This window comes from Podarcis filfolensis (assembly GCF_964270895.1).
Source record: "Podarcis filfolensis genome assembly, chromosome: 15".
In the NCBI taxonomy this organism is placed as follows: Eukaryota; Metazoa; Chordata; class Lepidosauria; order Squamata; family Lacertidae; genus Podarcis; species Podarcis filfolensis.
The window spans coordinates 26,598,163-26,614,626 of NC_139618.1; the positions used below are offsets into that span (position 1 = coordinate 26,598,163).

At 46.2% G+C, this 16,464-nt stretch overlaps 1 protein-coding gene across 4 annotated transcripts in view; it reads left to right on the forward strand.

Annotated features, from left to right (window-relative positions):
• The first annotated feature begins 624 nt into the window (after positions 1-624).
• HTR3B (5-hydroxytryptamine receptor 3B) overlaps positions 625-16,464 on the forward strand; it is a 28,777-nt gene continuing 12,937 nt past the window's right edge. The window contains exons 1-2 of one of the 4 annotated variants that reach the window (XM_083588832.1): positions 5,510-6,174; positions 15,883-15,968. In XM_083588832.1, the coding sequence (XP_083444958.1) occupies positions 6,132-6,174; positions 15,883-15,968 (129 nt within the window). In that variant the 5' untranslated portion in view covers positions 5,510-6,131. Of the gene's footprint in view, positions 2,800-5,509; positions 6,175-15,882; positions 16,044-16,464 lie in introns of those variants that run through there. The other 3 variants (XM_083588831.1, XM_083588830.1, XM_083588834.1) reach the window with 3 other exon arrangements.

Consider the following 16,464-nt stretch of genomic DNA (forward strand, 5'->3'; position numbering starts at 1 on the left):
GTAAAGAGAGATGAGCGCAGCAACCCAAGAGTCGTGACTGGACTTAACTGTCCTTTACCTTTACCTCTTGTGCAGCTTTCTCCTGATTGAAGTGCAGAGTGTTTGAGGACTGAGACATTTGCAGGGAAACCAAAATGCTTGTTTACAAAGCTACTGTACTACCAATGTTACTGTAAGCTTGTGAAACATGGACCACTTATAAACTCCATCAATGGTGTCTCCGAAAAATTTTACACATCACTTGGGAAGACAGGCGAATTAATGCCAGTGTACTGGAAGAAGCAAAGATCACCAGTGCTGAAGCAATGATCCTTCAACATCAACTTTGTTGGACTGGTCATGTTGTTTGAATGACTGATTATCATCTTCCAAAGCAACTACTGCATTCCGAACTTAAAATTGGAAAGTGTAATGCTGGTGGTCAACAAAAGAGGTTTAAAGATTCTCTCAAGGCAAATCTAAAAAAAAAGTAGTATAAACACCAGCAACTGCGAATCACTGGCCCAAGAGCGCTCTAATTAGAGAACAACCTTTACCAAAGGTGTCGTGGGCTTTGAAGACCCTCAAACTCAGGATGAAAGTGAAAATGTGTTAAGAGGAAGGCACGCTTGGCAAACCCTTACCGTGATTAACTCCTGCCCGGAAACCGATGTCCCCACCATGGAAGGACGTGGGGATCCAGAATTGGCCTCCACAGTCACTTACTTAACTCACTGTTAAGACCATGTTCATGGAAGACAATCTTACTTGGCTATGATCACCAAAGAAGAAGAAGAAGTGATCCCAAGTCTTTGAGTGTTGCTCCTTATGTAGCCAAATGGGCACACACACACACACACACACACACAAGCGGGAGCTATCAGGAGACTTAGGAGAATTTTAAGGTTTCCAAAGGTACAGCAAAAAGTTTAGCGGGGGGTGCAACCATCTGTGTGCTTAAAATGGGTCAGTGTGAGCAGAGCATGCTTGGAGGGCATGGGATGCTAACAGGTTGCTCTCTCTTTTCTGGGGGTGGGGGAGAACGGAAAACCGGGGGAAGAGGAAATTAAACTGTTTGGAATCCAGAAAGGGAGCACTATGTGCATTTGCATCTTGTTGCAAGACCCACTTGTTGTGATATGTCTGATGTGCACAGCACAAAACACTTTGCTGTGAGCCAAATGATGAAGTTGTTCTCTGGGAGGGGGTGTTTCCTCATCCATCTCTTCTTCCCCTCCTCCATATCCGATCTCTGCCTGTCCAGATGTGGCATTTGGATGAAGGGGGGTGGGAAAATACACTTCTCCCCTCCCAAAAATGTGTACATCTGTCATAATTCCCATCATTTTCGGCTCCGCTGCCAAGGGAGTGAACAAAGGGAGCTGGCGATTAACTTCAAAGAACTTTGTTGGAGAGGAATAAAGATATTTAGGGCCTATTTTGTGAACTAATTGCATTTGCATATTTATGGGATTTACTGATATAGCAGTAATTAAAAACTATTTAGTAGTCTTAAAGGACACATAACTCAGTTGCTGTTTGCATAATAAACACGTCCCTTATTACGTTTATTATGTTTGCATAATAAACCTTTCACCATCTCGATAATTCAGATGGCCATTCCGGAGGGGCCAGGGCTAGATTGTTGCTTTCCTACTGAGCAGCATGAAGGGAGAGAGAGGGAGAAGGCACGCAGAAGATCCTAGAAGGGAATGGAAGAGATCGTCCCATCCACCCAACTCCTCTCTTGCCAGCTTCAACCTATAGGATATTGATGAGGGATGGAGGACCATAGCTAAGAAGCAGAGAAAGTACTTTGAGTGCAAAAGGTCCCAGGTTCATTCCCTGGTATCTCCAGGTAGCAACGGGAGAGTCTGAAACTCCATTGAGTGTAAACGATACTGAGCTAGTTCCAAATTCATGCCATACAAGACTATCAGTGACTACTAGCCATGCTCTGCCTCCAGGGTCAGAGGCAGTGATGCTTCTGAATACCAGCTGCTAAAAATCACAGGAGGGGAGAGAACTCCCACGCTGCAGGTGTCCCACAGGCATCTGAGTTGCCACTGTAAGAAAAGGGTGTTGGACTCAGCGAGTCATTGGCCTGATCCAGCGGGCTCTTCTTATGTTTTTAAGGAAGATTCAGCTGTCAGTCCTTTTGGCTTCTGTGCACAGAACGAGGAGGGGTTGCCACCTTGTCCATTGCTGCGGGCAGCAAAATGTCTTGAACTGGCCCTGTTTTGCAAACCCACAAAAAGCGGTTCAAATCTTCCTAGGTCTTCTACAAGGTATCACCTCTCTCTTTTAGTATTTCATCCAAACGCCCGAGACATTTCACTGCTCCAAACATCGGCACCAGATGCCTAGGACCTCTCGCAGTTTTGAAGGATATGGTTAAAGCACAAATTCAAACTCCTGCATTCCAAATCTGGATAGCAATGACATTTTGGAACATTTTGTAAACATTTGTTTCTACTTGGGCGGGGGCGCTCAGAGAGATTGGTTGAGCTTCCCTTGGCCTGATTTTTGGAGGCAAAAGTTTGCAACGGGATGTTGAGGTGGCCCAAATCTATGAGTTAATCTGAATCTGTCCCCTGCCTTTTAAACCCATCTTGGCTGCTGAACATGTTTGCAAGCTTGGCTAGTAACTTCAAGACAATATGAATGATTTTCCTGGTGCCCCCATAAAGCTATTGCTTCCCTTTTCTTTTCATTGAATCTTGCTGCCTCCTTCCCTGGGATGAAACAGAAGGTAGAGTGTGAAAGGTTTATATATATATGGCGTGCTGTGAGGACAACCCAAATCATGGTTGCATGAAGGTAAGGCTATGAATGACTACTAGCCACAACATCGAAGGCAATATAACTTTGAAGACCCGTTGCATAGAAATGCAAGTAGGGAAAGCACTGCTGTTAACACCAATGTCCTGCTTGCAGGCTTCCCATAATAGGCACCTGGTTGGCCACTGGGAAAAGGATGCTGGACTAGATGGGCCAATGGCCTGATTCAGCAGATCCTGATCTTCTTTGTATGTGCAGCACAAGCCAACCCAACGGCTATGTAGAATCAGGCTGAATGATCAAATGGATACAGTTCAGATAATCTGTACTGCTTCTTCCATTGCCAGGGTTGGATCTTTACACTGTGGCTGACAGAAGCTGCTGTCCAAAACAGCTTGAGGGCACCACGTTGGGGAAAGCTGGTTTAGTCTGATCTACTGCCCATTACTCATTTGGGAGTTTCTGGCTGCATGATCTCATCATCTGTTTTGACCCTTCAGAATTGTGATTTACGAAGCAGCCAGCTACAGTAATTCTGCTCCTGGTAAGACAGCCATGTTGCAGTTTGCAAGGGGGATTATTATTTATTTCTTCCACTGCTGTCCTGCCCTTCCTCCCGAAGGAGCCTGAGGAACCCAGATAGGGGAGCTGTCAGGCTAGCAGGGAAACCTACTAGAGTCAAGGGGTTGGGCGCAAAAGCAGGTGCAGCCAAGGAACTGTACACAAGAGAGTTAAGAACCTGCAGAACTAGGGAGGATAAGTGTTGCACCAGCAAGAAAGCAACCGAGGCTTCCTCTATTAGGTTTCTTCCAAGCAAGGTCCTGATCCTGGAAGTATATAAAGCAGTGGTTCCCAAACTTTTTTTGCTCATGCCCCGCCTAAGCATCTCTAAAATCCTGATACCCCCTCCCCCGTGACATATAATTCTTATTATTCAAAAAGTGAACTCCTATTCACATGGAGGAAGCCTAAAAGGCCATTTGCTGTTAATAACTCATTCTTGAATTGCCCCCCCAAAAAAACCAAATTGCCCCCCAGTGGGGCATGTGCCCCACATTGGGAACCACAAATTCAAAGCTTCATTTTCAGAAGCAGAGTCTGATGAACAGAGACTTTGGGCAATTCTCCACATTCTAATGTCCAGGGCCAGATTAAGACATTTAAGGGCTGAAACCCTTAAAAAAAGGTATATAGTGCCCCCTCATTACATAATGCAAAATAAAAGCAACAGTAAACTGTGAAATAAAAGTTTAAAATAAAAACAACAACAAAGATTTATTGCAGCACATGACAGAATCTGATCTCCCCACATTAATTTGATCTGTGATAGTAGGACACATACAGGTGTGTGGGAATAATAATAATAATAATAATAATAATAATAATAATAATTTATTTGTACCCCACCCATCTGGCTGGGTTTCCCAGCCACTCTGGGCGGCTTCCAACAAAGATTAAAAATACATCAAAATGTCAAACATTAAAAACTTCCCTTATTTCCCAAATAAGTATTACAAACAGAATAGAAAAATTGGAGAAGTGTGTGTAGCGGAGTGTAAGGAAGTTGAACAAAGTTCTTATCATTTTTTATCTTTTTTTTGTGCCCCTGCTTTGCTGGTGCCCTAAGCATGTCTGCCTATTGGGCAATCCAGCACTTCTAATTGTGGAGTTGGTCTGGGTTCATTGCTGCCTTTTCCCTTAGGGTGCAGGAGGTGATGGCAGGGACGGAGGAAGGGGGCTGCGGTGGGGGCGGGCCGCCGCGGGGGTCACCACTGATGCTGGGCTGCAGCTCTCCCGAGCCATGCATCTCTCCTGGGAGTGAAGCAGTGGCTTGGGTGCCTGCAGGCTCCGTGCTGCCCCAAATGGTCCGCCCGCCGCCTCCCCCTCAGCTGTAGGGCGTCTGAGTGGGAGGAGGCAGGCAGACTCCTTGGAGGCCCCACGGAGCGTCCTGCCCCGGCTCCCCCACACTCATCTGGCCCCGCCCCAGCATGCATGTGGCCCTGCCCCTGGCCGCTGGGTGATGGTGCAGAGTCCTGAGCCACAGGGGTATCCCAGGCACGTGGCAAAGGGTATCTGTCCAAGCCCTTCACTTTGGTGGGATCAGAGGCTATGTACATGTTAGCAGCTAGAAATGCAGCAAGGCATTTCTCCCCCCACCCCACCCCACCAGTTGTATTACAAATTACTTTCTTGCATTGCAAGTGTTTGTGTGTGCCTTCGCCCTGTTTGCATTCTCTGATTTATCTTTCTGTGATGAACTCCAGCTCACTAAAACTGTCATCCACACGTGAGCAACGGCTGCCTGAAAAACCTCACACACAAATCTCGGCTTAACCGTGGCTTCTGCTTCCTAATCAGATAGAAACTGGTTTGAGTGTCGGATGGAAATTCCCAGGTGTCAAAAAGGCTATTTATGTATGCCACTAAGGCGGCCCATGTTTTGTTAGCCCCAAAATGGAAAACAAGCGAGGTCCCAACCAAAGGAGAATGGCAACTTAAACTGATGGAATATGCACAGCTTGCGGATCTAACATATAGAATAAGAGAACAAGAAGAACATTCTTTTAAAGAAGATTGGAAAAATTGTTTACTGAATATATGGGGGGAAAGTGTTTGCCAACACCTCAGTGCCAGTCCAGTAGAGAACAGGTCCCCTGGAATAACCTTGCTTGAAAAGAGGGCTTTCCTTTCCCTTCTGAGATGAGGCTGTTAAGTTCTCCCATCCATCACAGCACAGCATGTCTTTTAATTAAAGGGAGTTGAGACGAGAAGATGACATGCAGTCTGGATCTCCCAACACCAGCCTCCCTCCTCCTTGGCTTACGGTGTTAGTGATTGTTCTTCATTAGACAATAGAAAGCTTCCATTACCCGAGGTAATTCAAGACAGTGAGGTTAATTGCTGTCAATGCCAGAGATGCCAGTGGATAAGTCTGATGCAGAGGATCTATTTGGGATGCTATTATTATTATTGCAAAGACCGTCGCATAAGACAGCTTCCCAGGTAAAAGCATTCTGTGAAATCCTGTTAGGAGTAGGATTTCTTACTCCCCACAACCTCAACTCTCCATCTCCAGACCAATTGCCATCAGCCACTTAGCACCAGCACGTCAGCGGAATTAAAATGCTGTCTGTGATCACTTTCCCAAGCAGAAGAGGTGGCGAGTGTTAGATCTCGTGGGAGCGCAGAAAGGCTTTCAGAGCCTGAAATACTGGTGGTGCTGGACATTTCATTGATGTGCAATGAAGAAACGGACAAGAAGAGAGAAGGTGAACTTCCTGCTTAAGAATTGTCTGCTCCTCTGATGAGATGCTGGAGAATCAGTCCTTTCCTGGGAAAAATCAGATTCTGTCAGTTACCAGGTGGTAGCTATGATGATGATGAAGGTATTCCTGCTCCTCATTTTTGTTGCAGGTAAGATTTCAGGTATGTTATTATTACATTGCCATCTGTATACATGGCATCTTTCAGGGCAACCTAAGCAGGTCCTTGCCCTGAGGAGGCTACAGTTTTGACTACAGTACTTGGGGAGAGAGTGGAAGGGAGGGAAAGATTTGGTCGCTGGGTCAATTCATACACTCACATTTCTTGTTCAGTAACTTGGCACTTGGTGATGACTCTCAGCTGCACACCTGAGCAGTCAAGTATGCGAGTCATAAGTTATTCATTTAGCATGCTTCTGAGCCACCTTTTCACAGTTCAGGGTGGTTTATGTCAACTAATGCAAGAGGTTAAAATACACACAAAACAACCAGTGATCTAGAAAAGGAACCAGCAAGCTAGCCAGAAGTCTACCCTGAAAGGTAATAAGGAGGTGGAATTCTTCTTGATGTTATAGCCACTAGGGCCCCTGTTCACACATGCAGCAAAATCAGGTGGCAATAATGCTTGACCTGGAATGTAGCACTTTGCATGCTTTAGTGCTGTTTGCGGGGGGAGGTATAGAAGCAAGAAGAAATTTAGTTGCTGGTGAGAGCCCTTCTTTCAAACATGCCGGATTTTACATGTACAGTGGTACCTCGGGTTAAGTACTTAATTCGTTCCGGAGGTCCGTTCTTAACCTGAAGCACCACTTTAGCTAATGGGGCCTCCTGCTGCCGCTGCGCCGCCGGAGCATGATTTCTGTTCTCATCCTGAAGCAAAGTTCTTAACCCAAGGTACTATTTCTGGGTTAGCGGAGTCTGTAACCTGAAGCGTATGTAACCTGAAACGTATGTAACCCAAGGTACCACTGTATCTGAACTGCACTTGGTCCATAATACAGCGGGGATTGGGTGATTTGATCACATGACTTCTGTGCTTTGTCAGCTGCGCTGGCTCCCAGTCCATCTGCAGACCCAGTCCAAGCTGCTGTTTCTCACCTTTAAAGCCTTCATGGCATTGGGGTGCCTGAAAGATCGTCTTCTCCCATAGAGACCTCCACCTAAAACTCAAGATCCACTTCCCAGGCCCTACTCTGAGTGTCCTGTCAAGTGGGGTGCAACAGGTGACTACCAAGGTAGGGTGGCCACGTGTTTTGCTGTACAGAAGACAGTTCTCTATTTGATGGGCTGCCTAGTTTAAAGAATTCTACGGAGCGAGAGCAAGGGGCAATTAGAAGTTGCCTATCAACAAATTTCAGCACCTGGACAGCAAACTGAGCATAAACACAGGCTACCTGCCCCATGTCTTCCCCACTGAGGGGAGATATACTGTATTTCTATTAAAGCTAGAGTAATTGTCTCCAAATGCACATCTATAACTTAGTCTATGTAAAAATTTTACATGCAAATCAGTGTCCCCTTTTAGTCCTCTTTTTAAAGTGATGTGCATTGTTCTTTTCTTGGTGATGGAGCAGTCACCCAAAGGAGAAGACATTTTTGATGGTCGTAAAATCCACCTGCCCTTACTCCACTCCCATGAGGCTTGCTTTGAGCTTATGTTTTGGCCTTGTGAGTGCCTCTTGAATACTTTTTGGTGTTGTTCTCTCCAGACTTTTAAAATTGTGATTTTAATATCTCACTTGTAATCCCCTCTTTACCATCATGTTACCGTTACTTCTGCTGCAGAACTGTTTTTTTTTTTTATTCTTCTCTGCTGATCAAATATTTATGCTGCCATTTACTGGGTTTTATATTTAAAATCTTGATAGTTCCATCTTGCATTTCCTGGCTTTTTGCCTGTGAGCTGTTCAGGGAATGATGGGCAGCCGTACATATGCTACAAGTAAGCAAACAAACCAATACAAGCAGGGTGATTGTTTTCTTTATGGGGACATATGAAACTGCCAGCTTCCCCCTGCAGTCTGAAGTGGCACAGCCTATGAGAAGGTTTGCCCGCATGATTTTTGTGCATGCACAAAAGCAGGACTCATGCCTTGCACATATTTGCAGGAGGTGGAATGAGTGCAGAGATGCTGGATTTCAACCCCTTTAGGGAAGGAAATTCTCTATGTTCAAGACTATTATAGTCAGGACATTCTGTGCGTGTGAACCTATGATTTTGCACAAAACAGAGGCAACTGGGAGTCATGGGTGCAGAATACAGTTACCCAGGAAAGGCTGGCCACAGTAGTTCATACGTTGGTTACTTCTTGACTTCTTGAGTTCATACTTCTTGGTTACTGTGGGACTTTCCTTGTGCTTGATCCAGAACCTGCAGTTAGTGCAGAGTGCTTCTCCACGACTGCTGATGGGAGTGAGGCCTTGTCAGCATATTACACCTGTGCTCAGAGACCTGCACTGGTTGTCTATTTGGTACTGGACCAAGTTCAAAGTGTTACCAGGGCTCTTTTTCAGCCAGAACTCACTGGAACTCAGTTCCGGCACCTCTCAGGTGGGCGCCATTGCCATTAGAAGAGAACAAGGGAGGTGTTCATAGTGAGTTCTGGCACTTCTTTTTCTAGAAAAATTGCACTGGGTGTTAGTATATAAAACCCTTAACAACTTGGGACCAGTTTACCTACAAGATTCATCATCAAATCTTTATTACGGTCATAGACCAGCATCAATAGGGTGGGGTGCAATCATTTAAAATCTGTAGAACGTTTTGAAGAGCTAAAATTATTAAAACAGGAGGTACTATAAAAATCTAAAAGAAGGGTTAGGAGCACTAAACAGAAGTGGAAGAGTATAAAAGGTTAGTATGTAAGAGGCTATGACTATCAGTTTACAAAGCACTCTGAAATGAGTGTTCATTAAATCTAGTTTGTGGTGCAGGCACCTACAAGATGGCCTTACCCCATATACTCCCTTTTGACTGCTTTGTTTGGTAGAACTGGTAGGGTTACAGGTGTCACATAACACTCATTCTGCATTTGTAAGAACTCAGTCTTTTAGTGGGGCAGCACCTACCCTTTGGAACTCCTTGCCTAATGATATCAGGCATCTTTGCTGCACACTTTTTAGAACCTGATGAAACTTTTTTGTTTAGACAGGCCTGCCCAGATCTTTAGAAAGCTGATGCAAGCTTTAATCTGTTTCTAGTTTATTGTTATTTTAACTTTTCAAAAGTCTTAAATTATTGTTGCTAATTATTCTTGCTTACAATTTTATCCTTTTATTCTCTCTGTAAACCACTTTGAGGTCCCCCGTCCCCTGTAAAGTGTATAAATCTTATGAAATAAATAAAATCTCAAGGATAATAATAATAATAATAATAATAATAATAATTTATTTGTACCCCGCCCATCTGGCTAGGTTTCTCCAGCCACTCTGGGTGGCTTCCACAGAGACCAAAAATACACTAAAATGTCACGCATTAAAAACTTCCCTGAACAGGGCTGCCTTAAGATGTCTTCTGAATGTCAGGTACGGTAGTTGTTTATCACTTTGACATCTGATGGGAAGGCGTTCCACAGGGCGGGCGCCACTATCGAGAAGGCCCTCTGCCTGGTTCCCTGTAGCTTTGCTTCTCGCAATGAGGGAACCGCCAGAAGGCCCTCGGCGCTGGACCTCAGCATCCGGGCAGAACGATGGGGGTGGAGACGCTCCTTCAGGTATACTGGGCCAAGCCCGTTTAGGACTTTAAAGGTCAGCACCAACACTTTGAATTGTGCTTGGAAACGTACTGGGAGCCAATGTACTGAGAAGCCAAGCGGACATTCCTGGTTCTTGATGAGGAACAAGTATTTCTCCCTCTCTGAGTTGCTCCAGTGATGCCAAGGTCTTGTGTAAGCATCTCCCTTCCCTTGATTGCATCACGCTTCTGGTGGTCTCTCTCTATCACAACCCAGAGCCTCACCGAAGCAGCACAAAACTCCCAAGCTGCGGCCAAACTGGCGAGGAATGTTTCTGACACTCCCAGAGGGTAGGATTAAAGCACGTGAATGTTTGCTACAGGGGGCCAATACCCCAAAGATACTTTGCAGCTTTGAAATGTGGCCACTTCAGCCTTACTTCCCTGCGTGCTCCTACACAGGGAAGGTGTTGTTATTATCAACAACGTCTATTCATTTAGCTCCGTTGACAGTTGAGTTTTAGGAGCCTCATTTGCAACGCTTCCAGGCTGCCGAAGGAAATGTGCAGCTGCTAATGATGAGGGCCGTCTCTGTCCCTGACATTAGCTCAAGCACGTTGCTTGTTTCCACAGTTCTTGCTGGAACTCAGCCCAGAAGCATCACGTTCCTTGATGGTAGCCACAATGGGAACAGGTGGGCACAAAGCTCGCAACGATATTGCGCCACAGCCGACAATTGATCATTATTAGGCTTATTTTTAGCACCATCATTAACTCCATCGAGCATTGCTGTCCCCATGGAAACGTCCGGTTTTGACTTCTGAATCGGTGTAGCAGGTTAAAGTCTCTAACTTGGTTCCATTTTGGACACAGGCCAGCGGGCGTTGAGTCTTCAGCAGGACTTCCACACATTGCACTGTTTTGGGGATTGCATCAAGCTTAAAAATCTGCTTGATGCAGATTTTATGAATGGGGCAGTCGTATTTATGAATGGGGCAGCACTTACCCCAAAGCAGGGATGGGGAAGCTGTAGCTTTCTAGATGTTGGTAGGCTCCATCTCCCATCTGCCCCAGCCAGCCTGGCCAGTGGGCAGGAGTGTTAGGAGCTGTGGTCCAACAAGATATGGAGGGCCACAGATTCCCATCTGTGCCACGAAGCTGGACTTCCCAAACTGGTCTGTGAACCCTTGGTGGTCCGTGAGCTCCCGTCGGGTGGTCTGTGTCTGCAAAAGCACAATTAAAAAGCACGCATCGTTTAGCATTGTGCTCTCCAATTGCTACGGTGGGCAAAAAAATCTTTAAGTGGTTCTCCAAGATCCTCAGGAATTTTCTGCTCGTGGGAAGAGTTTTGGAACAACTGTCCCAAAAGATCAGGTTCACAATGTGGGGTGCTCCTCAACCCAGCTTTGTCATAGAGGCCCAGGTGTGGTAGAGTGCCTTTACCACATGAGACTGGTGTGTCAGTGTCAGGGACTGGGGAGAGGAGAAATGGTGGAGACTGCCTCCCCAGCTTGACCCTTCCAGGGAGGAGGAAGAGGAAGATGGTTTAGAATTACAACAGGGGTTTGAGGGAGGTCACAGCTCAGAGGCAGATGAGGGGGAAAGTTGGGAAATCATGGGGGAGGAGGAGGAGGAAGAGGGAGCACCAAGGGGGCGACAGCTGATGGGCTCAGTGTCTTTAGAAAGCATTCCAGACCCCCCCTCCCAGAACCTGGCAAGCCTTGAAAGTAGGAGAGCAGAGAGCTCAAAGACAAAGGGCATGTAGCAGCACCCATAGAAGTGACAAAAGAGGAAGTGGGAGAGACGGGGGATGGAGATTCACTCGGGACAATGCCATTATCCAAGAGGCTGGGTTCTATAGCCTCTCTCTGTAAATACTGAATAAAAAGTGAGTGGTAAGAAACATTTCCTTGTCTTTGTACATTCCTGGGCAACCGGGCCATGGGAGTCACTGGCAGCAGCCTGATAGTCAGCTGCTACAGCCATTCCTGGGCAGAGACATCTGACAACTTCCAAGTTAAGACTACTGCAATTCGTAGTGTGTGTGTGATGGCCTGGGAATCCGATTCAGAGGCTGAACCGGAGGAATCCCAGCCTGCACAGGAGTCCCCGCCTCTAGGGCCGGCTGAGCTGGGGCAGGGCCTTGCATCTGAAGCGCCTGCACCTGTGCTGGATCCTCAGGAGCAGGCACCAGGTGAATCCACTCTGGCTCCGGAGGTGATTGAGGACACATTGCCTACAGGTGCGCCTCTCCCAGCCCTGTCAGGGGAAGGTGAGTCTCCCCCTGGGTCCAGTAACCCTCCAGCCTCTCCTGAGCTGCAGAGGCTCAGGGCAGAGAGGCGGAGGGAACTGGTTTCTCCCAGGAGGAGTGTTCGCCTTAAGGCCAGAAGAGGCGGGTCACCTGGGGGCCGGGACCGCCCCTGGCCTCAGAGAAGATAAAGGCCAGTCAGCCCAGTCCCAGGTTGCGGGAGCAACGTCGCTGCAAACCTGCTACTGCCAGCACCCAGTCCTGTTCTTCCAGAGTTCCCGACCACACCCGGCTTCTTGTTTTGGATCCCGCTTCGTCCTGGGTGGACTGTCTCTAGACCCATGACCCAGGACCGGACTCTGACCACGCCTCACGGTAACCTCCCCCCGGGACCAATACAGTGTGCATATTTGAGACTCACTGCTTATTGAGATTAAGCAGGTGCCTTCACTGTACAGTGGTACCTCGGGTTACACGTTTTCAAGTTACGGATTTGCCGAAACCTGGAAGTACTGGAATGGGTTACTTCTGGGTTTCGGCGCTGTGTGCAGAAGCGCTGAATCATGTCACATGCATGTGCAGACTCGGCGCTGCGGGTTGCGAACGCTACGGGTTGCGAACGTGCCTCCCGCACGGATCACGTTTGCAACCCGATGTTCCACTGTACTCTTTTTGGTGCCTCCTGAAAACATTTCTGTTTTGACAAGCCTACACAGATGCTAAGAAAGTTGAGGTAATTTTAATCTGTTTTCGTATTTTAAGTTTTAGGTACTTTTACATTTTTTTTTTTTACTGTTTTATCTTACTGTCTTATCTTTACTGTTCTAGGGTATATTCCCTGAGTTTAGAAACTAAGTTTATTCTTCAGGCCACTTTGATTCCAGTTTCCCCTTTACAACATTCCTTTTATCATTCTGATTCCAGTTAAGGAGGAAGGAAATATGCTTTTGCCTCCTGGCTGAGATGAAATCAGGGCTTGCTATTCCGCAGGCTCTGCTGAGGATAACACACCTGCAGCCCTGTCCGTAACATTCTGGTTGCTGTGACATTGATCAAAGATAGGGATCGCTTCCCAGCCCAGCTCCTGACATGGCATCCTTCATAAAAAATGGACATAAGCAGCCTCAGCGTGCTGAGAGAGGACATCTCATTTACAGTTTCCTGCTGGAACTCTGGTCCCTTCAGCAGCTCATCAAAACAGCTATCAGAGGCCCGGCGAGTGGGAGAAAGCGTACATCTCGGACCCTGCAGATTAGATTTTGCTCACACACGTTGCCAATTTGCTTCAGCCCAATGAGTTGGTGAGGCTGAGCTCCCCAAGGGCCAGCTGGAACAGTGAGCAGGGGGCGGGGGAGAGAATCTTTTTGCATTTCTGAGGGGCCACTCAGGAATGTGTCACATGCAATTTTGGGTCTCCGTATCTCCCTCTCCCCCACCCCCCGCCGCCCAAATGCTCCCGCATCCCTGGCTCTTTTTCTCTCCTGCTATGCAAACAGATTTTATTTTTTTGTTCCAGTAAAGAAGCTTGCTCATATGGGGGAAAGGGTGGGTGGGTTGGAGTGTGTGTGTGTGTGTGTGTGTGTGTGTGTGTGTGTGTGTGAGAGAGAGAGAGAGAGAGAGAGAGAACTAAATTATCTGAGTACAGGATCAGGCACAATCTCATCAGCTCCCAAACCATGTGGCTTTCGGGGTTCGCTAATTCCTATTCCACATTCACTTCTGTGGTCTAGATTCCTGAATGAGATCTGCAGAACACTGAATGAAAAGAAAAAGCCCATTAACTGGAAACACATAGTCTATTATCTTAAAAATTAAAGTGACTTCAGAGCTTGGTGAAAGGCAGTAGGCTGGCTGTTGGGTGACATGAGCTGTCAGAGGAAAAAGGCAGAAATAGTGCAAAAGCCAAACCAACACCACTCTCTTTCCTAACCACAGGCAACCTCTGCACCTGACAACTGATGCCAAATGTATCCAATTACCAGATTGAGCTTTACTCCTTCTGCTTCCCTTGGTAGGGACAGAAGCCTTAAGGATCTTATAGCCTGATTCAAAGTATATTTGTGCAGAAGCAAGTTCCATTGTGTTCACTGGGAATTTATAACATCCAAATCACTAAGTATACACAGGATCACAGCCTTGGATACAGATATGGTGGTGGTGAGGATGAATGATTCTTCAACATCAACTTCGTTGGCCTGGTCATGTTGTGCAGTTGCCTGATTACCATCTTCCAAAGCAACTACTCTATTCCGAAGTTAAAAATGGAAAGTGTAATGCTGGTGGTCAACAAAAGAGGTTTAAATACTCTCTCAAGGCAAATCTTAAAAAATGTAGTATAAACTCCAACAATTGGGAAACTCTGTCCTGCGAGCTCTCCAATTGGAGAACAGCCTCTACCAAAGGTGTCATGGGTTTTGAAGATGCTCGAACTCAGGACGAATGGGAGAAATGTGCTAAGAGGAAGGCATGTTTGGCAAACCCTCACCATGATCAACTCCCGCCCGGAAACCTATGTCCCTACTGTGGAAGGATGGGTGGATCCAGAATTGGCCTCCACCATCACTTATGGACTCACCGTTAAAACCGTGTTGATGGAAGACAATCTTACTTGACTATGAGTGATTGCCCAAGAAGAAGACGACACATTTCAGTCAAGGAGTTGGAGAAAGTGGTTTAGGGAGAAGTAGGTTAGGCCAAGAAGCAGTGATGGACCTAAGGTCACCCAGTGAGCTTCAGGGTTGAGAGGGGATTTGAACCCCATCTCCCCAGTCATAGTCCAAAACTCTAAGCATTGCACCACACTGGCTGAGACTAGAAAAAGGATAGGACTCTGTGGGGGTTGTTAAGTATAGTAATTTAATTCACTGAAATTGTAAATTCATGTATAAATTACTATGTGTTTAAATTTGATGGTTGGTAACTGAATTCTAGAGAGTTCTCTAGTAGTTCTTGTGTGATTGGCTAACGTTAGTCACATGGGAGGTATCTAGTGAAGGATAGACTCCATTTTATCTGAGGTGAGATGGCTGTGTTTTACAATCGACTGTGAACACTGCTAAGTTGAATACTGTAGTGTGTTTGAGTGTTTCTTCTCTGCTTGTAAGAAATAGAGCAAAAATGCAGAAGAAGGTGGAAATCTCTCATAGGACCTGCAAGGCATGGCTTCATTGGGATACAGAAGGCTGAGCGCTGAGCTCTGGAAACAGGAAAATGCAGTTGTTTGGAACTTAGAAAAAGAGACTGTAAGCCCATGCTTGGATAAGCATGTGACTGTAAATATTGTTTTAATTCGTCTATAAGTATAAGCTTCTGCAAGTAAAGTTTTTGAATGTTAAAGTCTGGACATTGGTTTAATTTCCAAAGAAGGGCATCAGTCATATATATCTTCTTCTTCTTCTTTGGCGATCCCTCGTAGCTGAGTAAGAATGTCTTCCATAAACATGGTCTTAACAGTGAGTCTGTAAGTGACTGTGAAGGCCAATTCTGGATCCACACATCCTTCCACAGTGGGGACATGGATTTCCAGGCAGGAGTTGATCACGCTGAGGGTTTTCCAAGTGGGCCTTCCTCTTAGCACGTTTCTCCCTTTCGTCCTGAGTTTGAGTGTCTTCAAAGCACACAACACCTTTGGTAAAGGCTTTCCTCCAATTGGAGCACTCGCAGGCCTGTGTTTCCCAGTTGTCGGTGTTTATACTACATTTTTTTAAGATTTGCCTTTTTATTGGCTGCATTTTTGCTACCCTTACTTCACCAGAGGTGGTAGTCCACGTACCAGCTGGCCCACTCCAGGCTTTAAGTTAATACCTCTCTGTTAGGCTCTTTGTCCCATCCTGAAGCGTCCAGGTGCTTCAGGAAGAACAGCCCTTCCCAAGAACGTGTTGTCAGCTTTTTGTCATGTTCCCATCACACTTAGTTACCTGAGTCTCTTTGCTTGCCAGGTACTTTGGCTGCAGCTACTCAGCGACCCAGGAACTCCACACTGCACCGCTTGACCCGGCGGCTTCTGAAGAAGTACAGCAAGGGAGTGAGGCCTGTCAGAAATTGGAGCAAGCCCACCATCGTCTATCTTGACCTTTTTGTGCATGCAGTACTGGACGTGGTAAAGAGAGCTTCTAGCTCATTTAAAGCTGTTGACCTGCAGGGTAGAATAGCAATGAAGTCTCTGCAAGACGAACACCTTTAAACAGGGGCTAGAGCCCATGTGTGATGTGCTTCTGTAGTCATTGAGGTCTAAATGTGGGTTGGGTGCAAGTAGCTCTGCATTAAATCGAACCCTGTAATTATTACCTGTCTGCAACAGCAATTTTGGAAGATCTGTAGAAGAATATTGCAGCACTTCCAGAGACCAGGGATTTGATTCAGTCAACATTTTGAAGGCAAACCTACCCGGAAAGGAACTTTGCGAAACAAGACACAAATTAAAACAAAACCATCTTTCAGAATTCAAACTTTGCAGTGCTGGCCTCCGGCTAAGTAATGTGTGCAAAAATGCATGTACAGTTGACTTGCAGCTTGCATGC